The sequence below is a fragment of the Apostichopus japonicus genome, chromosome 22, assembly GCF_037975245.1.
Source record: "Apostichopus japonicus isolate 1M-3 chromosome 22, ASM3797524v1, whole genome shotgun sequence".
Lineage (NCBI taxonomy): Eukaryota > Metazoa > Echinodermata > Holothuroidea > Aspidochirotida > Stichopodidae > Apostichopus > Apostichopus japonicus.
In genome coordinates this window covers 18,820,404-18,844,973 of record NC_092582.1, presented here as the reverse complement: position 1 = coordinate 18,844,973, position 24,570 = coordinate 18,820,404, and the positions used below count along the sequence as shown (strand labels likewise).

Here is a 24,570-nt window from a genome sequence, read left to right as displayed (position 1 = left end):
ACAAATTACAGGATGACAAAGCCTGAGGAAAGAATCGAATATAGAATCCACCAATCACCTTCAAGAAGCATTCAGTTGGCGGGAATATCCAGAAAGATGTTAACTTGATGAAGGGCTATCCTATTTTGAGTCAAATTGAAAAAAGAGGTTGTCAGATACAAATATGCTTTAAATATGTTTAAATATATGTTTTATGTTTTAAAATGTTTTCATAAAACTCTGCTACTTTGCCGAAATTTCTTAAAACTAAACAAAGGTTTACTCAAATTATGGTTGTAATTGATAGAACTTAGGCACCACCGACATCCCCCACCCTGACCTACCCCCCCCTCCCCTATTCCCCCAGTTTTTACAAACAAGAACTAGAGAGTTTTATTCTTGGTTCCTTTGGATTTTAATTGGAATAAGAGGGACTGACAACTTTTTTAAGAAACATAACTCATCCCTTCTGAGAAAGCAAATTCCAACACGTAATTCATGCTATGAATGAAGAGATCAATAGGGTTTGATTTAGTTTAGTACACCACCTACAAAAGCTATCAGTTCATGTGAGAATCCGCCCTTTAGTAGCACGGACGTTCACTTTTGGACACTGGCAGATTCTGTACCATTCAAGGTTATTAGTTTGGAATATAAGCTTGTATATTACGTAACTATTTTCCTTTCAAGTAGCCTGATTTCCCTTAGCCATGCAGCCAAATAAGATGTAATTTTTACGTTTGATGATTGTTTTACTGTAATAAAAGTCTTAGCTGGATTATTTATACCCAATTTAGTGGTTGAATTTTCCAATTTGTTGCAATATTCATCGAAATAGACAAGTTTGAGAAGTTTAATTCCGATCTGAACTTTCAAATCGTGCCGATCCCTGAGCGTACATCCTCCCCAGGAGAAAAGCCCGCGCATTTCAGTTCAGGCGCTACTTGCGAAAACCCGGTGAAAGTGATCGTGATTCTACACACTACAGCGCTGTAAAAAAAATGTACAGGTCTGAAGACTTCGTTCTGTAGCGAGTTCAAATTGGCCATAAATTCCCTTATTTTTTTGTCTCGGCTTATTGTTCAAGTAGAATAAGGCTACAGAAGAGACTGATTTGGTTGAAGAGGTGAGTACTAGGCTATGAAACATAGGCCTGTTTCACATCCCTCCAATGTTTGTTTCGTTTCAGGTTTGCCGAACTTAGGCTAAGCATAGCCGTAATATAACTAGTGTTAGGCCTAAGCTAGTACAATGCTAGGTAATCTTAGCCTCACGCTAGACTAGTTTGAGAGTTTCTATAGTATAAAGGTGGGCCTATTACATGTACGTTGTCGGTTATGTAAGGGTTTTGACAATACGTACGAGTCTAAGATGATAACCTACACATCTAAGTTATCTTCTGGAAGCCTTTGATGTACTTTCGATGAACCTTTTGAAGTAAGTACTAAAGTATATGCTTAACTTGTTCTTTAATTTAAATGTATAGTTGGCTTAGAAATAGTAGTACTAGGCTACTTACTAATACTACTACTAGTACTTAGTGTACTTAAGTCTAACTAGTGTACTTAAGTCTAACTAGTATTAGGCCTAGTAATAGTAGTAGTACTAGTACTACTTACTAATTACTGCTATACTACTAGTACCAGGCCTAGCCTAGTGTACTTAAGTCTAACTAGTAATAGTAGTACTAGGCTAGAACAAGACCTAGTCTACCTAGGCTATAAACAAGACAGAGCCTAAGCAAAGCCGCTATTACTTGAAATTGGGTGCCTTTGCAGTGGTGTTTGAAACAAGAAAATCAAAACACCATCCTTGTACCAAATTGTGGCATGTTATCAGCCAAGGCTAGGCATAGGAGATAAATTGACTTCGTTCACAAGAATATAGAAATTGTCCACCTGCAACAAAGACAATGTATCATGATTCTTAAGTAAATTACACAGGGCAGTTACAAATAAGTAGGCCTACACAAACAACAAAAAATTAGTAGAATTTTTCAAACACTACTTTAAAAAGAACTTGATAAAACATAACATGGAAGAAAACACAACACCACAATTGCAGCAGGCTGTACAGAAAAAGCAATTTAATATTATGAGTTTTAATAGCCAGAGAATGAAAGATAAAATGATAGCAGGTTTAGGTCATAGAAGGCTGACTGGGCCTACTACTGCATTGAATTACTTGCCACATAATCTGGACATGGATGGGGACTACTGTCAGTCCAAAGGGAAGCAGCTCGTTACGTACACACAAGGTACACACAGTCCCTCCTGTACCTCACTAATCACTCGCCCTGCACATCTTATACATTTATAAATACACTTATTTCCATTAATTGTAGCATTGTCTCCCAAGCACATTGGGTAGTAATAACCCCACAAAAAAGGAATAACAAATAAATTACAGTGATTTTTTTCTATAACTCAATAAATTGCTGTATCAGTCACTTAAACTTATCTTGAGGTCTTTACAATACTTAACAAATTCTTCTCAGACATTCTCAATGAACACTCATGGTGACTAAATGCCTCAGTGAGGTAAATTGGCCAAAGTTGACCATATTTGAATATGTGGCATGTTTGGGGCCAATACAGTTTTGATGCATGCACATGGCCCAGGTGACCACAATAGGAAAATCATTTACCCCCCCCCACCTCTACCGACCAAAATGAATTGGCTCATATAATAACAGACAACTTTGAATGCAAATGTTAAGTCACAAACTATTATCTAAGCCCTCTGTTCATTTATTGCTTGTTTTTCTTGTAGAACTGCAATGGCCCGAAAAAGAGGGAAGGAGAAAGTGAAAAGAAGGAGCAAAACAAGGCGATTGAAGAAAATTAAAAGTAGACCCTTTGCTTCTGAAGAAGTAGGCTGCGACAGAAAGGTTCTGTCATGGATGGCAAAGACCAACTTGGATGATCAATGTCCTTCTTCTCCATTTCCTTCATTTCCCAGTAGTAGCCAGTGCTCGGAAAGCCAACAAAGTGATGGGCAGGATACAACTGCCAGCACAGAAACAGTGCCTAGTGAAAGTACAGGTGATGACACATCTTCCAACACAAAGTGTATTTGTAATATTAAAAAACAAAATATTAAGGAGGATAAACTTATGGATGGGTTTATGAAGTGGAGGAAAGCTCACCAATTGGTGGCATTTTATGAAAACCACTAATTTTAAATTCTTGATTCCTTATGATTATGTTCATTTGCATATGACCCATTTTATTAAGACAGCACATACCATCTTGTGTGGTGTCAGGATAATTGGCTTTCATTTCATTTGGTCACATATATGTCAGCAGTCCACCACCAAAATCCCCCTTCCCTCTTAAGTTATAACCCTAAGAATAGGTTAATGTAGGGTCATTGGATAATGCAAGTGTCAGCAGGCCTATCCCAAAAAAGTATCTTTTAAAAACCTAACATGGTTTGCCTAAGGTGACTGGAATAAGTGAAGGTTTGAAGACAGCACACACCATATTGTGTGGTGTGAAGCTTTGCCACATTCTGTTTAATATTGCTGTTAGTGGCTGAATCTTATTTTATAATACTTACTTAAGACTTCACTAGTGGCCTATAGCCAATTGATCAGTAGACTATATGAGGAACACATTCATTACTCAATATTGATATATAAATGTACTTTATAGGTTTCACTTAGTAGTAAGAGTGTTACAATATTTCCAGAAATATCCCTAATATGTACAGTTAAGTAATCAACCACCCATCACTACCTCCCACCCCCCTCCCCCCCCCCCGCCCTTAACCTAGTTCAGTTATAGGACATTGTTCAGTATGTTCATTGAATGGTACAAATATCAGTAGGTTTATCCAATGAAAGGCCTATGTACAGTAGTTCATATAGTGTAGTTGGCCTAAGGAAATGTCATTTAACTGGTAATAGTGAGGGTGTGAAGGCAGCACACACCATATTGTGTGGTGTGAAGCTTTGCCACATACTCTTTACTAATGCTGTTAGTGGCTGAATCTTATTTTATAATACTTACTTAAGACTTCACTAGTGGCCTATAGCCAATTGATCAGTAGACTATATGAGGAACACATTCATTACTCAATGTTGATATATAAATGTACTTTATAGGTTTCACTTAGTAGTAAGAGTGTTACAATATTTCCAGAAATATCCCTAATATGTACAGTTAAGCAATCAACCACCCATCACAACCTCCCACCCCCCCCCCCCACCCTTAACCTAGTTCAGTTATAGGACATTGTTCAGTATGTTCATTCAATGGTACAAATATCAGTAGGTTTATCCAAAGAAAGGCCTATGTACAGTAGTTCATATAATGTAGTTGGCCTAAGGAAATGTCATTTAACTGGTAATAGTGAGGGTGTGAAGGCAGCACACACCATATTGTGTGGTGTGAAGCTTTGCCACATACTCTTTACTATTGCTGTTAGTGGCTGAATCTTATTTTATAATACTTACTTAAGACTTCACTAGTGGCCTATAGCCAATTGATCAGTAGACTATATGAGGAACACATTCATTACTCAATGTTGATATATAAATGTACTTTATAGGTTTCACTTAGTAGTAAGAGTGTTACAATATTTCCAGAAATATCCCTAATATGTACAGTTAAGCAATCAACCACCCATCACAACCTCCCCCCCCCCCCCACCCTTAACCTAGTTCAGTTATAGGACATTGTTCAGTATGTTCATTGAATGGTACAAATATCAGTAGGTTTATCCAAAGAAAGGCCTATGTACAGTAGTTCATATAATGTAGTTGGCCTAAGGAAATGTCATTTAACTGGTAATAGTGAGGGTGTGAAGGCAGCACACACCATATTGTGTGGTGTGAAGCTTTGCCACATACTCTTTACTAATGCTGTTAGTGGCTGAATCTTATTTTAAAATACTTACTTAAGACTTCACTAGTGGCCTATAGCCAATTGATCAGTAGACTATATGAGGAACACATTCATTACTCAATATTGATATATAAATGTACTTTATAGGTTTCACTTAGTAGTGAGAATGTTACAATATTTCCAGAAATAACTAATATGTACAGTTAAGTAATCAACCACCCATCACTACCTCCCACCCCCCCCCCACCCTTAACCTAGTTCAGTTATAGGACATTGTTCAGTATGTTCATTGAATGGTACAAATATCAGTAGGTTTATCCAAAGAAAGGCCTATGTACAGTAGTTCATATAGTGTAGTTGGCCTAAGGAAATGTCATTTAAATGGTAATAGTGAGGGTGTGAAGGCAGCACACACCATATTGTGTGGTGTGAAGCTTTGCCACATACTCTTTACTAATGCTGTTAGTGGCTGAATCTTATTTTATAATACTTACTTAAGACTTCACTAGTGGCCTATAGCCAATTGATCAGTAGACTATATGAGGAACACATTCATTACTCAATATTGATATATAAATGTACTTTATAGGTTTCACTTAGTAGTAAGAGTGTTACAATATTTCCAGAAATAACTAATATGTACAGTTAAGTAATCAACCACCCATCACAACCTCCCACCCCCCCCCCCGCCCTTAACCCAGTTCAGTTATAGGACATTGTTCAGTATGTTCATTGAATGGTACAAATATCAGTAGGTTTATCCAAAGAAAGGCCTATGTACAGTAGTTCATATAGTGTAGTTGGCCTAAGGAAATGTCATTTAAATGGTAATAGTGAGGGTGTGAAGGCAGCACACACCATATTGTGTGGTGTGAAGCTTTGCCACATACTCTTTACTAATGCTGTTAGTGGCTGAATCTTATTTTATAATACTTACTTAAGACTTCACTAGTGGCCTATAGCCAATTGATCAGTAGACTATATGAGGAACACATTCATTACTCAATATTGATATATAAATGTACTTTATAGGTTTCACTTAGTAGTAAGAGTGTTACAATATTTCCAGAAATAACTAATATGTACAGTTAAGTAATCAACCACCCATCACAACCTCCCACCCCCCCCCCCCCCGCCCTTAACCCAGTTCAGTTATAGGACATTGTTCAGTATGTTCATTGAATGGTACAAATATCAGTAGGTTTATCCAAAGAAAGGCCTATGTACAGTAGTTCATATAGTGTAGTTGGCCTAAGGAAATGTCATTTAAATGGTAATAGTGAGGGTGTGAAGGCAGCACACACCATATTGTGTGGTGTGAAGCTTTGCCACATACTCTTTACTAATGCTGTTAGTGGCTGAATCTTATTTTATAATACTTACTTAAGACTTCACTAGTGGCCTATAGCCAATTGATCAGTAGACTATATGAGGAACACATTCATTACTCAATATTGATATATAAATGTACTTTATAGGTTTCACTTAGTAGTAAGAGTGTTACAATATTTCCAGAAATATCCCTAATATGTACAGTTAAGCAATCAACCACCCATCACAACCTCCCCCCCCCCCCCACCCATAACCTAGTTCAGTTATAGGACATTGTTCAGTATGTTCATTGAATGGTACAAATATCAGTAGGTTTATCCAAAGAAAGGCCTATGTACAGTAGTTCATATAATGTAGTTGGCCGAAGGAAATGTCATTTAACTGGTAATAGTGAGGGTGTGAAGGCAGCACACACCATATTGTGTGGTGTGAAGCTTTGCCACATACTCTTTACTAATGCTGTTAGTGGCTGAATCTTATTTTAAAATACTTACTTAAGACTTCACTAGTGGCCTATAGCCAATTGATCAGTAGACTATATGAGGAACACATTCATTACTCAATATTGATATATAAATGTACTTTATAGGTTTCACTTAGTAGTAAGAGTGTTACAATATTTCCAGAAATAACTAATATGTACAGTTAAGTAATCAACCACCCATCACAACCTCCCACCCCCCCCCCCCCCCGCCCTTAACCCAGTTCAGTTATAGGACATTGTTCAGTATGTTCATTGAATGGTACAAATATCAGTAGGTTTATCCAAAGAAAGGCCTATGTACAGTAGTTCATATAGTGTAGTTGGCCTAAGGAAATGTCATTTAAATGGTAATAGTGAGGGTGTGAAGGCAGCACACACCATATTGTGTGGTGTGAAGCTTTGCCACATACTCTTTACTAATGCTGTTAGTGGCTGAATCTTATTTTATAATACTTACTTAAGACTTCACTAGTGGCCTATAGCCAATTGATCAGTAGACTATATGAGGAACACATTCATTACTCAATATTGATATATAAATGTACTTTATAGGTTTCACTTAGTAGTAAGAGTGTTACAATATTTCCAGAAATAACTAATATGTACAGTTAAGTAATCAACCACCCATCACAACCTCCCACCCCCCCCCCCCGCACTTAACCCAGTTCAGTTATAGGACATTGTTCAGTATGTTCATTGAATGGTACAAATATCAGTAGGTTTATCCAAAGAAAGGCCTATGTACAGTAGTTCATATAGTGTAGTTGGCCTAAGGAAATGTCATTTAAATGGTAATAGTGAGGGTGTGAAGGCAGCACACACCATATTGTGTGGTGTGAAGCATTCATTACTCAATATTGATATATAAATGTACTTTATAGGTTTCACTTAGTAGTGAGAATGTTACTACAGGTATATTTGACAAAATCACTATTATGTACAGTGAAGTAATTACCCCTCAACCCATTACAGTTGTTTGCTGTAATACAGTAGGTTCATTGAAATGTACAATATCAACAGGCCTAATTAAAGTGTAGTCTAGGACATTTAAATGTAATTTGCAATATTAAGTGACTGTTATTTGTGAGAGTGTCATATAATTTGGTGTGAAGCTTTGCCACATGCTTTCTTGCAGTCAATGGCTGAAAATTATAATTGTGGTTAGTGTAAAGTAAGCCTTTTTCACATTGAAGGTATGTCATTATGCCAATTCCCATTTCCAGCAACAATATTGTACAGGTAGCCATGTACTGTTGATTTCAGAGTTCAAGGTTTTCATGTAAGAAATTGAAGTCTTTCATTGAATTATGAGGTAATATTTTGTGAAAGCACCATGTTCCTAGTATAGACACTTCCCCCACCCCCTCCCTCTACGTTTTACTCCTTTCCCTCATGTTTCAGTTACATTTGAATATACAAGTACATCAACTAGACTAAGATTACCGTTAATTATGTATTTCAGCAGGCCTAACCCAGGGAGCATTATCCATTTAATGTTTAGGCTTATTAGGAGATTACGGTACAGTACGTTGTTGTGTAAGTGAGAGTGCTAAGACAGCATGTACCACCTTATGTAGTGTAAAGAAAGTTTTACCACACACTTTTTACTATCATATTCAGTGGCTAATTATAGGCTTATTGTGCTTTGCACATTGAAGAAATTATGATATTGTTGCCAGACCTCTATGATTTGCTAAATGAAAGCAATCAGTATTCACTTGCACTCAGCATGACTGGCCTTTCACACCCCTTCTACTGACACACATTCCCACCCTGTCCACACCATTGTGTAATGTGGTTTACTGCACTAAGTAAGCAACCACAAAGTTTGTGCTTGACAGCACATTGGTGATTTGTCAAAATAACAGACCTTTTCCAAAGCTCCTCAAATGCTAGTATCCCAGTGGTCATGTTTCAAGTTCACACCATATTGACTTTTACTTTTCACATGGCACAGTTGAGAACTACACAGTTGGCACAGTTGAGTACCACAAAAATCTTCAGGCAAATCATTACAACCCCACCCCTACCAACCTAATTGAATTGGGCCCATACAAAAGAAAACTTTGAAACTAAAAGCCAAGTCACAGATTATGATCTTTACACACTGTTCATTTATTGCTTGTTTTTCTTGTAGAACTAACTGTTGGCCTTGAGAAGAATAGAGAAGGAGAAAGTAAAAAAGGAGCAAAGCTAAGCAAATCAAGAAACAAAGTAGACGCTCCGCTTCTGAAGAAGTGAGTTGTGACAGAAAAGTTCTGTCATGGATGGCAGAAAACTATGTGGAAGAATGTCCTGTCGTTCTCCATTTCCTTTAGTAGCCAGAGCTTGAAAGGCTAACAAAGTGGTTGGAAGGCTTCAACTACCAGCGCATAAACTGCCTGACAAAAGTACAGGTGATGGCACTCCTTCAAATACAAGGTGCAGATGTAATATAAAAACAAAACAACATTGAGGATAAACTTTTGGATGGGTTTATGGAGTCGAGGAAACTAATATTTTCATTTTTATGTGACCCATTTTATTGAGACAATGAAGATAGTACCTACCATCTCGTGCAGTGTGAGGATCATGGCTTTCATTTTATTTGCCAGCAGTCAACCACCAACACCTTCCTTTCCTCTTAAGTTTAAATACCCTAAGAATAGGCTGCTTTAGTGTTATTGGATTATACAACTATTGGCAGGACTATCCAACAAATAGTCTAATATAAAATTCAAATGTCGTTTGCATAAGGAGACTGTTATGTGTGAGAGCTTTGAGGCAGCACAAACCACATGGTCACATGCTTTTCGTTTTTGCAGTCAATCGCTGAATACTGTATCATTGTGAAGTAGGTGTGGTTGCCCTTTTTCACACTGAAGGTATGGCAATTCTCCAAGTCAAGTCAATTTGCCCCAACCCTCCCCAAACCCACAAACCCATAGCTACAGTACAAGTATGTTATCAATACTAGTCTACAGTGAATCTCATTGAATGATACTAATGTCTGTAGGTTTATCCCAAGATAGGTCTATGTATGTATAGTAGTTAAGTTAATATGGTTTGCCTAAGGTATTGTCAGGCAACTGGAATAAGTGAGAGTGTGAAGGCAGCACACACCATATTGCTTGGTGTGAAGCTTTGCCAGATACTCTTTACTGTTTCTGTTAGTGGCTTAATAAAACTTTGTAATACTTAAGGTTTACACTGGGGGAATATATCTAATAGATCAGTAGACTATACTGTATATGATAGGCAATTGGCCTAAGGTATTGTCATGCAACTGGAATAAGTGAGAGTGTGAAGGCAGCACACACCATATTGCTTGGTGTGAAGCTTTGCCACATACTCTTTACTGTTTCTGTTAGTGGCTTAATAATACTTCATAATACCTAAGGTCTACACTGGGGGCATATATATAATAGATCAGTAGACTATACTGTATATGATAGGCAATTGGCCTAAGGTATTGTCATGCAACTGGAATAAGTGAGAGTGTGAAGGCAGCACACACCATATTGCTTGGTGTGAAGCTTTGCCACATACTCTTTACTGTTTCTGTTAGTGGCTTAATAATACTTCATAATACCTAAGGTCTACACTGGGGGCATATATATAATAGATCAGTAGACTATACTGTATATGATAGGCAATTGGCCTAAGGTATTGTCATGCAACTGGAATAAGTGAGAGTGTGAAGGCAGCACACACCATATTGCTTGGTGTGAAGCTTTGCCACATACTCTTTACTGTTTCTGTTAGTGGCTTAATAATACTTCATAATACCTAAGGTCTACACTGGGGGCATATATATAATAGATCAGTAGACTATACTGTATATGATAGGCAATTGGCCTAAGGTATTGTCATGCAACTGGAATAAGTGAGAGTGTGAAGGCAGCACACACCATATTGCTTGGTGTGAAGCTTTGCCACATACTCTTTACTGTTTCTGTTAGTGGCTTAATAATACTCCATAATACCTAAGGTCTACACTGGGGGCATATATCTAATAGATCAGTAGACTATACTGTATATGATAGGCAATTGGCCTAAGGTATTGTCATGCAACTGGAATAAGTGAGAGTGTGAAGGCAGCACACACCATATTGCGTGGTGTGAAGCTTTGCCACATACTCTTTACTGTTTCTGTTAGTGGCTTAATAATACTCCATAATACCTAAGGTCTACACTGGGGGCATATATATAATAGCTCAGTAGACTATACTGTATATGATAGGCAATTGGCTTAAGGTATTGTCATACAACTAGAATAAGTGAGAGTGTGAAGGCAGCACACACCATACTGCGTGGTGTGAAGCTTTGCCACATACTGTTTCTGTTAGTGGCTTAATAATACTTCATAATACCTAAGGTCTACACTGGGGGCATATATATAATAGATCAGTAGACTATACTGTATATGATAGGCAATTGGCTTAAGGTAGTGTCATGCAACTGGAATAAGTGAGAGTGTGAAGGCAGCACACACCATATTGCGTGGTGTGAAGCTTTGCCACATACTCTTTACTGTTTCTGTTAGTGGCTTAATAATACTTTGTAATACCTAAGGTCTACACTGGGGGCATATATCTAATAGATCAGTAGACTATACTGTATATGATAGGCAATTGGCCTAAGGTATTGTCATGCAACTGGAATAAGTGAGAGTGTGAAGGCAGCACACACCATATTGCTTGGTGTGAAGCTTTGCCACATACTCTTTACTGTTTCTGTTAGTGGCTTAATAATACTCCATAATACCTAAGGTCTACACTGGGGGCATATATCTAATAGATCAGTAGACTATACTGTATATGATAGGCAATTGGCCTAAGGTATTGTCATGCAACTGGAATAAGTGAGAGTGTGAAGGCAGCACACACCATATTGCGTGGTGTGAAGCTTTGCCACATACTCTTTACTGTTTCTGTTAGTGGCTTAATAATACTTTGTAATACTTGAGGTCTACACTGGGGGCATATATCTAATAGATCAGTAGACTATACTGTATATGATATGTATATGATACAATATAGGTTTCTCTTAGTTATGCGAGTGTTAGTATATTTCAAGATATTACTAGTGTGTAGAGTAAGCAATAAACCACCCATTTCCCCCCCCCCCCCCAACCCAGAACTGGCTATTGTACAGTAGGTTCATCAAATGGTACAAATGTCAGCAGGCCTACACAAAGAATAGCATAGGACATTTTAATGTGGTGTGCAATATCAGATGACTTATTCGTGAGAGTGTGAAGGTAGCACATACGGTCTAGTTAGGCTTCAAGCTTAGCCACATGCTTTTCATTTTGCAGTCAATGGCTGAAATATTGTATCATTGTGTAGATTTTGCACAGTATGTTGCCCTTTTTTCACATTGAAGGTATACATGTCAATATATTACATTTTCTTGTTGTGCAGTTTCCTTTCAAATGATCTATCCGTTTCTCCCCCTAAAAATTAAATTAAAAGCTGCCTCAGTTGTTGAAATGTTCTCCAGATATTTTCTGTATTGATAGAAATATCAGTTTTTGGTTCCAATGATAATTTGTAGTCATGCAGGTGGAGGAGTGATGTGTTTGTGATGCCTTGCTTTTAAACTTGATATCTCAAGAAAGGAAGCTTGGACCAATTTCATATTAAAAACGTTGTTGTGACACGTTGAGTTCAAGAATCAAGAGACTTATTGTTTTTGGTGGTCAAAGGTCATGTGTAGTCAGAATGTGAGAACCTTGCAAACCATATCTATATGCTGAGCACAAGAAGACAATAATTTTGGTCATCAGCTGCCGATGTGAGTATTAATTGTCATCTCTCAATACTCTTTGCTAATTGGTCTATTGCAAGCGGTGGCAACATTTGGGATCGATTAAAGCAGAAGAAGGTACACATTTCATGCACTTAATCAACAGTCTTTCTCCAACATGGAGAAGATTGTAATGAACTTGGTTCCTTGCTGTGGAAATTTTCTCTTCAGGTAAGTGTGTGACTTGTCTTTCTCTTTTTTTTTAATAAGCTGTACAGGTTTTTCCTCACAGAAATTACTCATTCTCTGCAGTTGTGTTAACAAGGCAATGGTCATCTGATGTCAGTAGAATGTGATTTCAAATCTATGTGAACAACATGATATTATTAAATGGACTGGATTTTTTTTTTTTTTTTCATTTGAATATTCTTGTCAGAATCAATACATGAAATCATAACAAAAGGTGAAAGTATATTTCTGAACAATGCTGCTAGTGAATATTGTTTACTCTGTGAGCCTATAATATGCAGTTTTTAGTAGTTGTCATTGTTAAACATAGATTTCCCAAATCGTGTAAAATCCATTTCAGAACAATTCAGAAAGTTTGGTATTTACTGTACATAAGTGCAGTGAATGTGTTTACATCTAGAGGCTCTCACACAGAGCAACAACTTGAGTTCCAGTGACCTATCAAATGGAAAGTTTAAAAAGCGCTACAAAAGATGTCAATGATGCCATCTGTGATCTTTCAAAGCAACGCTAGAGACAATCAGACCCCCCCCCATAATAAAAGTTGTGCCCCTCCCATGAACAAATCCTACCCAAAGGAAGCTTGATGTTTATGCTGAAAACCTTTATACCTTGCCTTCTTCTGCTGTTCACTGTGACAGGACACAATAAAAAGAACATAACAATGGTAAAATCTTGTTTGTTATCCTTTTCTTTGTGCTTTTCATTATTTTGCCTGCACCAAACAGCGTCCCTCTCCACCCCACCCTGACTGCATGTAAGAGGGAAATAATGACACTGTTAAGGTTCATCACTTACTGCTAGTCAGAGCCTGACATTGTTCTGCCCCCCCCAACCCCCATGTTTTCATGTGGGACTTATTAATTGTGTATATAAATAATTTTTGACCTTTCACATGACATTTCCAGTCACAGGCCCTTTGAATTTTTTCCATTGTCTCCCTTCTCCTACTCAAACAAAGACCAGATGTGCTTTTGTAATCGACTTCTACAAGCTTCCTAGGAGACAATAGTAAATAATTTGAAGAAAAAAAAAACACTCCTTCTAGAAGCAACAATACCCCTCCCCAAGCTGATATTTAAAAATCCAGTGTAAACCCACTTACTAACAAAGAATAATTGTTTGGTAAAATCAATTGCTGATTTCTACATATTTATTTGACATTATTACAGTACAGTCATGGTGAGATTGAATATCTGGGATGATGGCCTAAAGAAAAAAAGCATGATGGGCGATGTATGGATAAAATGATTGTTGCAGTATATAATAATAGGATCATTTAAGCAAGCAAATCTTATTGTAGCATGAAATAGATCATTTTATTAAATCTATGGCTGATGCTATAATATTACTAGTGACTTAGTTCAAGCAAAGTTTCTGTACAACTAGCCTATTATGATAATTTAGGAAAAAATGCAACATCAAGCATCAACTTCTGCTATATATTAAATGATAGAAGTTTTCGCCTTTGAGCCACACTTCGCAAATCACGATAGGGGTATATCGTTGCACAGTATGGTTCATGGATAGGTATGGGTTCCACTATTTCTGCTAACGCAAGTTAGCTCTATAGATTTTCCCAGCTGACGTACGATAGTTCTGTACAATATGATGTAACATTTCCCTTTGGCATGTTCGATGTTGATAAACGATGGGGGAGAGTGGTTTTTAGATAATCCTTTTATTAACTGTAATGCGTTTAAATCATTACATAAATTAATGTAAATCACTTATAAATCATTATTAATAATTAAAAAAGGGGAGCTTAGAATCATATCAATCTCTTCAATGGCTTTGTCACATTTCAATTAATAACAATGTATATTCTCAACACCAAAAGATAATGGTACAGTCCAAGTTGAAACGGACGAGATTCAAGCCAAAATAAAGATGGGGAGGAAGTTTGCCGTGAAGAATATCTGTTTAGAATTGTAAACCGGATTACAAGTTTTCGTGAAAAATGCTTTATAGACGACTATTTTTTAGTTTTAAGGGTGCAATTTCGTACTAAATCGTTCGAGCATTTCAAATTTTGGCATCCTAAACAGGTGCGTATCCAGGGGGGGGGGCGTTGGGGGCGCGCGCCCCCCGGGTAAGGAAAAGAGGAGAGAAAAAAAGAGAAGAAAAAAGGGAAAAGGAGGGGGAAAAAAGAAAAGGAGGAGAGGAAGGAAGGGAAAAGAAAAAGAAAAAAGAGAGAAAAAGGAAAAAAGGAGGGAGTAGAAGATAGCCAAGACCTCGGGAAGAGAAAGAGGAACAGTCATAGTGAAAGCGCTGATCCCTATAATATACACAGGGTAGCCAGTGACAGATCAAGGATTACGGAGGGGATGTGCGCCTCACCCTACCCCTTACACCGACAACTCCATTTTTGACGTTTCCATTTTTCCTCTCTCACTAATGTATCTGTATAAATACTATATATGGTCTATCATAACGCGTGTGTGTGTATGGACGCCTTAAACAATTGTACAATTGTGCTATATGGAACCAACTGTGGCTGGTCTTGAGCTCGACCGAGTCGTCGGGGTACATGACGTATTTTGGGAAGGGGGCGACCGCCTCCCCCCCCCCCGAGCAAATTTTCTTTATGACATCGCTAGTAATTTCAAAATAGACAATGCTTAGATGCAACTTACAAGGCCTGGGAAGTGTCATTTCCAGCGATCTGGGAGGCATTTTCGGTCAAAATTTTTCTTGTACGCTTCGCGCCAACTCATGGTGGCGCTTCGCTTAGATAGTTTGCCTACAGGCTTCGCCCCTCCCTTGGCAATAACTCGCTACACGCCTGTTCGAATTTGTAAAGCAAAGAGCAGATATAACATCATATCAGTGAGCATTGAAATGCATGTTCCACGATGAACAGCCTCAAAATCTGTCTATGTGTGTAGTTAAAGGCGTAGGAGCCCAATTGGATTTGGGGGCTGTAATGACTTGCCCGAAATAAAAGCCAAAATTTTTTGCGCGTCCAACATATCAATGCCAATATCATATAAGCAAGCATCGGTTATTACAGTGCATAGCATCGTGTACCTTACGGTCCGTGAAAGTTGCACAGTATACCGCTGGATGCTATGTAAACAACGAAATGTCTTATGTAGATGGAGAAAAATCATACAGATCCATTTATGTCAAAACTCTCTTTTACAGTAGTAATGTCGGCCAAGCTTACAACTTTATTTAAATTACCAAGGAGATCATTTTTAAGCTATTCATTGCTATTTATTTTTCTTTCAGTAGGTGCCCGAAAAAGATGGGGAAAAATTTGGTTGCGGGGGGGGGGGGGGGAGGGGGGCCGCAGCCACCGCCTCCTACGGGACCTACGCCTATGTGTGTAGTGTTCGGTTTCGATATACCTGATATCGGAAATATCTGCTATTTTTCATTTCCCTCAACCAAGTTTTATAATAGCCATTATAAGAGGTTTTAATATTTGTACACCAATAAATTAACTGTGTCTGAATTTTCGAAAATTTCCTGACCAACATTCTTCATCATACTTTCCTCTACTCGTGCAACTTTGACCTGTCTGTTAGGGGTTCAAGGAGGTTTTTCTATATTGCTTGTCCATAGATTGAATTTTGTGCAACATTATGGGTATGTTTTGAAGTGATTTTATTCACGAGAAATGTGAATTTTCAAATTCTCAACAAATAATGGGCTTAAAACCTTGAAAAGTGGGGCTTTCGGATATTGTGGGCCGTGACGTAGAATCACCTACAAAAGCAATGATCCATAGGACATGCAATGAGGTCGAACATGATGTGTGACTGGTGACAATCTGCAAAAAGGTTATGGATGGAAAAAACTTTTGGGAAACGCTATTTCCGGTGATCTGGGGTGTATCAAAACCAGAAATTTTCTTGTACGCTGCGCGCCAACCGATGGTGGCGCTCCGCTTAGATAGTAATTCGCGCCCCCCGGGTTAGAAAATCCTGGATACGCGCCTGCTAAATACCAAAATCGAGTTTCGTCTGTCGGATAGAAAAGGAATGAAGCATAGGCAATAGCTACGGAAGATCAAATTTCCCGCGAATACCGCAAGAATGCCCGAGGCACCAAAAATCCTTATGTCCGTACCACTAAAGGGCGGATTTTCAAATGTTTAGCTTTCAGATATCCTTCTCAAGTTCATTGTTGCTGATCTTACAAAGAGGAGAACAATATACGAATAAGAGGGGAGCGGGAGGGAGTGAAGGATTGGAAAGGGAACTGAGGGAGGGAGGGAGGGAGGGAGGGAGGGAGGGAGGGAGGGAGGGAGGGAGGGAGGGAGGGAGGGAGGGAGGGAGGGAGGGAGGGAGGGAGGGAGGGAGGGAGGGAGGGAGGGAGGGAGGGAGGGAGGGAGGGAGGGAGGGAGGGAGGGAGGGAGGGAGGGAGGGAGGGAGGGAGGGAGGGAGGGAGGGAGGGAGGGAGGGAGGGAGGGAGGGAGGGAGGGAGGGAGGGAGGGAGATGTTTATGTATAATAGACGATTCATTTGTTATCACGCAAAGAAAACAAGAGAACAGGACATGCAAATAAAAACGCACACATACGGAGAGACACAATGTAGGCCTATGTAAAACAACAAACAATAACACTAGTGAATGTGCGCATCCAGATCGAGTCCATTTAATATATTTGTTCATAATTATCTAAGGTTAAGTTTTTTCAGTCCATCTATAAAGACAAGACCTTTCTGTTAAATCGAACGGGACACGCTTCCTGGCTATATGTGAACTCATGCAGTGCGTGATGTAACTGGAAGTGGCCTTCATGGAAGCCAAATACATGATTATAATTATTTTGTCAAAAGAGATGTCTATACGCGAACGTGATACCTTGTCATGTTATGCGCAATGCAGATGCTTGCTTTTTTTCTTCTTGGTCTTGATCACAAGGGCATCCAATCAATGGTATAGTGAATCCATGCGTTCAATTTCGAATAATAGAACACCACGCGGGTTTGCCTCTGATTTAAAACTATACCATCTGGAATACATTCGAAAGATGAAAAAGGATTAAAATTGCTTATTAAGTTATGGAATGTTGCAGTAGTTTTTAATCCACACAGGGTTTTCATGTCATATAGAAAATACCCACACATGTTACGCTATTAACATGATGTGTTTGCACTGAATTAGCAATTCAGAAATATAGATTACTTTTCTCTAAAATGACGTTATTATGATGTGAACCTGTCTTTTACCCATTGCTCCATTTGTATTCATCATAATGAAACTTTACCTCTTTTGCAATTGAAGAGAAAATATTTTTAACAAATGTGAGGAGATTGTCCGAAATGTATGTTTGAATTTGAACACCATATGAAGGCTATTCTTATTTTGATATTAATCTTACTCTTCCCTGGTCATATTACTTTGTGGTCAAGTGGTTAAGGCAGTGGACTTGTGATCTAAGGATTGCAGGTTCGAGTCCTGGCCAGATCATTGCGTTGTGTCCTTGGGCAAGGGACTTTATCTCCATTGTCTCTCTTCAACCAGGTGTATAAATGGGGACCTGTGAGATCAAACTGTCAGCTGGGCGCGGTTTAGCTGCTGTCATGTGGAGGGATTGTCTCTCTAAGTTTGACAGGTTATCATTGACCGGGGTAATATTGTAATGCGCTTCGAGCCTTTAGGAAAGGCGCTATATAAAAAATTATGAAATTATTATTATTATTATTATTATTATTATTATCATTATTATTATTATTAAAGGAATTCGTCCATTGTGGACTAGGTTACACACATGGCTTTCCTGGTTATTACACCCTCTGTATAATTTTTGCGCACACTGTATTTTTTGCGCACACTCAGTATTCTAATACCACCATGCGCGCAGACTTAGCGTTTTTGACGAAGTGCCCTCATTTCTTGTCAATTACAAGTTGTGAAATATTTACAACAACAACAACAACAAATATGCAAAAACAAAAATGCTTATATCTTTCTCTATCAGACTTAACAGCTGTGTGCCAATCCATACAGGCAAATTGTTTTGCCGAATAGAATTTTTTTTGGCGGGGTTTATAACCATCCAAAGAATAACACGAGAGCTCTACCTATGCAGTGAAATCAATAAGAAGTCATTCAACCCTACCTTAAGACCCCATCCATCGCTACCTATTGTCGCCATCCTTGGTCTTTTGTGCTGTCACAAAAGGCACAAGTTTTATAAGGCAAATGACTGATCTATACGTTCCGCACTGGATGGGCTATGCTCCGATGAATCCGAGGGTACAAGCCACTGCAAGAGCGAGCCTGTTGTGACGATTTTTGTTAGTTACGAATCTTTTATTGCGTTCCATATATACAGTCTGATGTCATCGAGGGCTGTTAGTGTAGTTATGTGGTGGCTATAAAGTACAATGCAGTAGTATTAGCTGGGAGTTGTCCACTGCAAACAGAGAGAAATCAAAACCTGCGTTTTGAACCAAAAGGGAATGCTTTGGATAAACTTTATGAAGTTGTCGAGATTTTGTTAAAGAGGAATATTTTGGAATATTTTGGAACATTTTTACTCGTTTATTTGGACCAGGAATTTTAACTGGAATAAACTTTCCAAGATGGGTAGGTGGTTTCATTTCGTATCATATTGATTCGTCTTTCTTTCTGCAATGTGGTTTGCTAGCCTGTGAGAAAGTTACGCGAAATTAGGGCTGCGCATTAACTGATTGATGGTACACCGTGTAATTAAAATTAGCTGACATATCTTTTCCTTCTTCGAGAAAAATATTAATAATAGTAAAACCAGGCTGTAACGTCGTTGACAGGTTTAAAACAGAACAAAAATTACTGCCTTTATTACGGTAGCTGCAATTCGTATCGTTCGCAGGGTTAGGTTGTCGATAATGATAATAATATGAATAAATAGAAGAAGGGTATATAAGACCAAATGTTAACCGTGGATTGATTTCAAGGACCCATTATGATGTTCGGAAAGTGATCAGTAATATTGTAGGCGTGTATTGATGAGACTGATTGAAACAGCAACATTGTATATAGGGAAACTATAGGATGGTAATTGGAGGATGTGAGGTGGGGGGGGGGGGGGGGGTTGGAGTAAGATTGTTCACGCTTGGCATGTATAGTATAAACATTATATGCATTGCAGTGAAAGTATTATATAAATAGGAATTGTAACAAGTATAAATATCGTGGCAAACCGTATAGTGGCCTAATTGAGAGGTTAGTGTTAGGGAGTGCCATAAGGATATAACTTAATTAATAACTTCAACTAATTAACTAAAAACCTTATTGTATATATATTATTTACATGATAGTATGTTTATCACATCAAAATTATACTAAGGTATCTATAAATAAAATAATGGTGATGATTTGTTTTACCTTTGTGACAATTCGATCATCTTGTGTAGCCATTGGCTATCTGATGTAGCCATTGGCTATCTGGTATAGCCATTGGCTATCTGGTGTAGCCATTGGCTATCTGGTGTAGCCATTGGCTATCTGGTGTAGCCATTGGCTATCTGGTGTAGCCATTGGCTATCTAGTGTAGCCATTGGCTATCTGGTGTAGCCATTGGCTATCTGGTGTAGCCATTGGCTATCTGGTATAGCCATTGGCTATCTGGTGTAGCCATTGGCTATCTAGTGTAGCCATTTTTGTGTAACAGTTTGTCCATTGTGTGTATAGCGTTCGTCTATATGCTGCTCCGCGATACGATATTATATGAGAGGAAGTGGGGTGTTCGATCCCCAGGAAGAGATCCTTTCTTCAGGGGAAAGACAGATGTGTAATAGGAGACGGGGTGTGCAACTGTTGTTTTGGATGGGGGAGGGGTGGGGGTTAAGGAAGGGAAAGGCGGAAAATTTCTGTTGAAGGGAATGGTATTGGATGCAATATCTTTTGAGCTGCAAATAATTCACTGCCATTTAACGCAGAAACGTTTCACAAACATTTGATGTCCAAAAATGGGAAATATTGTTTACTTTATTTCAGTACGTAAACAAATGACGTATTTCTGTAAGAGTTAGCTCTGTAGGTCGAGTGCAGCATTTAATCCGTAAAAGTACTTATTTCAAGCATGGGTGGCATGATGGGTGTAGGGGCCTACACTACTGTGCTTTAATATATTAACTGAACTGAACTTAATAACAATATGAACGTTTACATCGAGGAACCAGTTGGCTAGGCTATATATCATATATATATATATATAGGCTAGGCTAGTCATCTGAATTAGATCCCATTGGAACAATAATGTAGGCTTACTGTTATAGAAGGTTTGTCGTTTCTTCAGTATAATCACTTGAGTATAGTTTTAGTATTAGTTAACAGTACTGACTTAACTGTTGATTACGTCATCGAATCGATGAAAAATCTATAAATATGTATATGTTGTAATATGGGAAAATAAGTAAATAAGGGTATTTATAGATTAACCGACTTTGTCAACCTTGATTAGCGATTTAAAGATCACGAATCGAAAGTTATTGTGCGATACCATTTGGAGTGATAATACGAAAGCAAATACTGGACACAAAGGTATAGCATTGTTAAAGATACACCAGCGGAAACCAAATCTGTCGTCCGAGGATATACTATGTAGCTAAGCCAAGTACAGAAGTAACAGTATATCCTCACAGCATCCCTATATATATACCATTACAGTATGTTTCAACTTTTAATCACTAGCAAGGTTTTCCTAAATATTTTTTTAAAATTTTTGAAATCACGTGGGCAATTGTCTTGTGTATTTTTTGTTTTGCTTTTTTTTTGTTAAACAGCTTGAGTTAGTCAGAAAACAGCTTTAATTATATGATTGTTACTTCTAGGAGTATAGCAGCTGTTGAATCTGTTAACCTTTTACTTTGAAACTAAAACAGGTATAGATATTTTTTTCATGTTTCAGGAGATATAAAAACTTGGTTTTCAAATAGCCAAAGTCATATATTATCAGAGCTTCATTCATGTTCATTAATATTTCTGAAGGATAGCAGCGGCAAAGTTAATATCTTTTAACTGGAAGCTTTTTAACTGACAGAGGTTATGTCTTCGCGAGTCACGGGGGACGTCTTTGCAGGGAAAATATTTGTCCATTGTTTATTAGTTTAGTTAGTTTAGTTTAGTAGATCAAAAGGATCAGGAGAGACACTCAAGTCCCCATCAAGGACCCTATAGCCGGGAGAGAGAAAAAAACTGAAGACACAAACACTCAGACCCGATTACAATGATTCAAGTGCTTGTCCAAAGCATTCTTAACCCCATTGACACTATACTTGCAAATACAACTTTCTCAGGCAAACCGTTCTCAGGTAACATGTCCGCTTGATAAAGTTATCTTGAGTTTGGTAACCTTCGAAGTATATAGCAAGACTCAAAATGAAACAAATCCTATAAGGGTTTAAAAGTTCGTTGAAAGAAACTGTTGAAAGAAGCTTAGAGTGAACAAAAAGTGCTTGCAGTTGGACACTGAGTCTAAGAAATTCTGGTATTTCTATACATACAGGATTCCAGTGTTAATTCCACTGTTATAACGTTAGAAGATTGAACTCTCTTCTTCCTTGTCAATGATAACCAAGAGAGAAAAACACAGGATATGACTTTATTATGTAGTTTTCCTTTGATTGAATGATTTTGACAAAGTACCCTCTGAACAATTTTGATAGATAAATTACTTTGCCATATGTCTGCTGCTAATGAATATTTATAAGGCCGGGAAGGATATTACGTAACTATGTTCCATTTTGTGAGTATAGACTCACAAGGTCAAGTGCCTACACAGTATCATTGTGGTACTCCACCATGCATGATGCATACACACTGTGCTCTTCTCATTAGATTTGTAGCATGAGTACAACAGCATGGTGACGAGTACAACTAGAATTACCCCGAGTACGTACGCGTGTACAATACTAGACCCTAAACGCGGGGAAGAATGCGTAACCTTGCAAAATATCCCGAGTAAGAGGACGAGTACAACTTCTAGAGGATGGATACTAAGTACAGGCTAATGTGCTAGATTATGAGGAACCCACTATATAAGTCTGGTTCATCTAGTCCTCAAAACTTAAGTGCAATTATGGATCTTTGAGATCACTATAGCATTATCAGCTGACCATGTTACGTATGATTATCACACGCATGTACGGTAGTCTACTACAGCCTATACTGTAGGTCGATTGTCGTTTGACCGTGTTTTTGTATGCCCAAAGAAACACGTGTTAATATTGCTTTTTGCATAACTTACGGACATTTTTTGTCTCGAGTCTTTCACGCAAGTGATACTATGTAGAATAAACTTTCTCCTTATTTTTTGAGAAGATATACATTGCAAACTGAAAACATTAACGAACATCTGAAAAGAGAAATCAATCGGTTGTATCTTGTCAAAATATTGCCGAATGTCAAGAAATACAAAAGATGCGTGCTGAATTGTGATAACTGTCTTTACATGGGTAATTGAGCATATGTATAAGTTTATGATATTAATCTGTGTCGTTGGAAATTTAGATGGAAATTTACTACCAGACACACGTCATATTACGAGAAAAAAAAAATCCATAAGAGTTTATTAAAACACGTTAGAACTTAACTGGATCATTAACATCTTCAATGCAATACGATGCTAAAAAATGGTTTCAACGTAAAATGGCAAGTGAGCATACAGTTAAAATAAGACGTTTTCTTGTTCACCTAAAACAATAGACTGACTCTAGGAACTATACAGAAAGGAAAGATTAAAGCTTGAAAAGGTCGAGACTACCTCAAATGTTATGGCTGACATCTTTAACATTCATGCCCACTGGAGCAAAGTATGAAGCGATAAATCCATTTAAGCGATATAGTGGTTATTCTGTGTATATTGTCAGATTGAAAGTACTAGGGGTGCACTCTGTACAATCAAAACACTTGGGCTATACGCCCTCAATAACAGTTATACTAAGCCAATTTATACGCATTCACACACCAGTAGAATCACTGTGGTCGAGTGGTACGGACTTCGGTTTGAGACACAAGATCCGGGGGTTCGTTTCCTATCTTCGCCTGATGAGTCCCAAAAGAACGAAACCGGTCGTGAAGTGGAATTTTTCTGGGGTGTTTTTCCTTGATTTATTTACTATATATATATATATATATATATATATATATATATATATATATATATATATATATATATATATTATATATATATATTTATATTTATTTATTTATATATATATATCGTAAGTTTAGCTTTATATATATCACTTTAGAAGGTTGTACAATATTAACCTATACAACACATTCCCTCATTCCCTCACAAATTTTATTCCATGAATTGTGAGAGAGCAAGCACTAGTACATGACATCTCATACCGATTTATTCACAGTTCATAGAACGCGTATACGTCAAATGAGATGTCGGGTTACGGATATAAAATGTTACTTATGATATCATTTTTCAAGAATGAGTTATACAAGACAATTAGGCAAGTGGAGTGAGCATGTATTTATTGATCGATATATTGATTTTTAAGATCAAACATTCTTTTAAACTTTCAAGCTGAACTATTTTCTTCTACTAAGATGTCATAATCAAAAGTACACGTACCAAAAACAAACAACAAACTTATATGCGGCAGAGTAAATATAGACGTAAATTTGGCTGATACAAAAGCACATTGTCGAAATGTGATAGCGTGTATGATGGATATGAGACGTAACTTTATCACTATCCCCCATGCAAAATTCAAATAGATTAAACCTACTAGCTAAAAATAATTGAAAAAAAGAACAAGCAAATAGAAAGAGCCTGCTCGGAAGGTACGGTATACATATCTATTTCTTCACTCCTAGCGTGGATTAAGATAAGTTTGGGGTTGTGGTGCACGGCAGTTATACTTGGAGTAGCTTGGCGCGTTTTTTGTTAACGTGTCAAGGATTTTGTAGTAGGGTTCGAAATCAATAAACATCTTGGTGTAAAGGTACTCTTATGGTAAAAGGAGCAGCTGTGTATTCTAGAAG

General features: G+C 37.8%; 1 protein-coding gene and 2 long non-coding RNA genes across 5 annotated transcripts in view; all 3 read left to right on the top strand.

Annotated features, from left to right (window-relative positions):
* The window catches only part of LOC139964261 (voltage-dependent calcium channel type A subunit alpha-1-like), a 270,526-nt gene that overhangs the window by 49,102 nt on the left and 196,854 nt on the right, over positions 1-24,570 (top strand). The window contains exon 1 of one of the 3 annotated variants that reach the window (XM_071965716.1): positions 19,105-19,170. The exons of 1 other annotated variant lie outside the window; for it this stretch is intronic. In XM_071965716.1, the coding sequence (XP_071821817.1) occupies positions 19,167-19,170 (4 nt within the window). In that variant the 5' untranslated portion in view covers positions 19,105-19,166. Of the gene's footprint in view, positions 1-19,104; positions 19,171-24,570 lie in introns of those variants that run through there. One more of the 3 variants, XM_071965715.1, reaches the window with a different exon arrangement.
* LOC139963866 (uncharacterized) lies at positions 960-12,660 on the top strand. Its single transcript, XR_011791779.1, has 3 exons — positions 960-1,105; positions 2,752-3,023; positions 8,783-12,660. It is a non-coding gene; the product is annotated as an uncharacterized lncRNA (long non-coding RNA).
* Positions 6,882-8,614, top strand: LOC139963867 (uncharacterized). The gene is made up of 2 exons (XR_011791780.1): positions 6,882-7,197; positions 7,527-8,614. It is a non-coding gene; the product is annotated as an uncharacterized lncRNA (long non-coding RNA).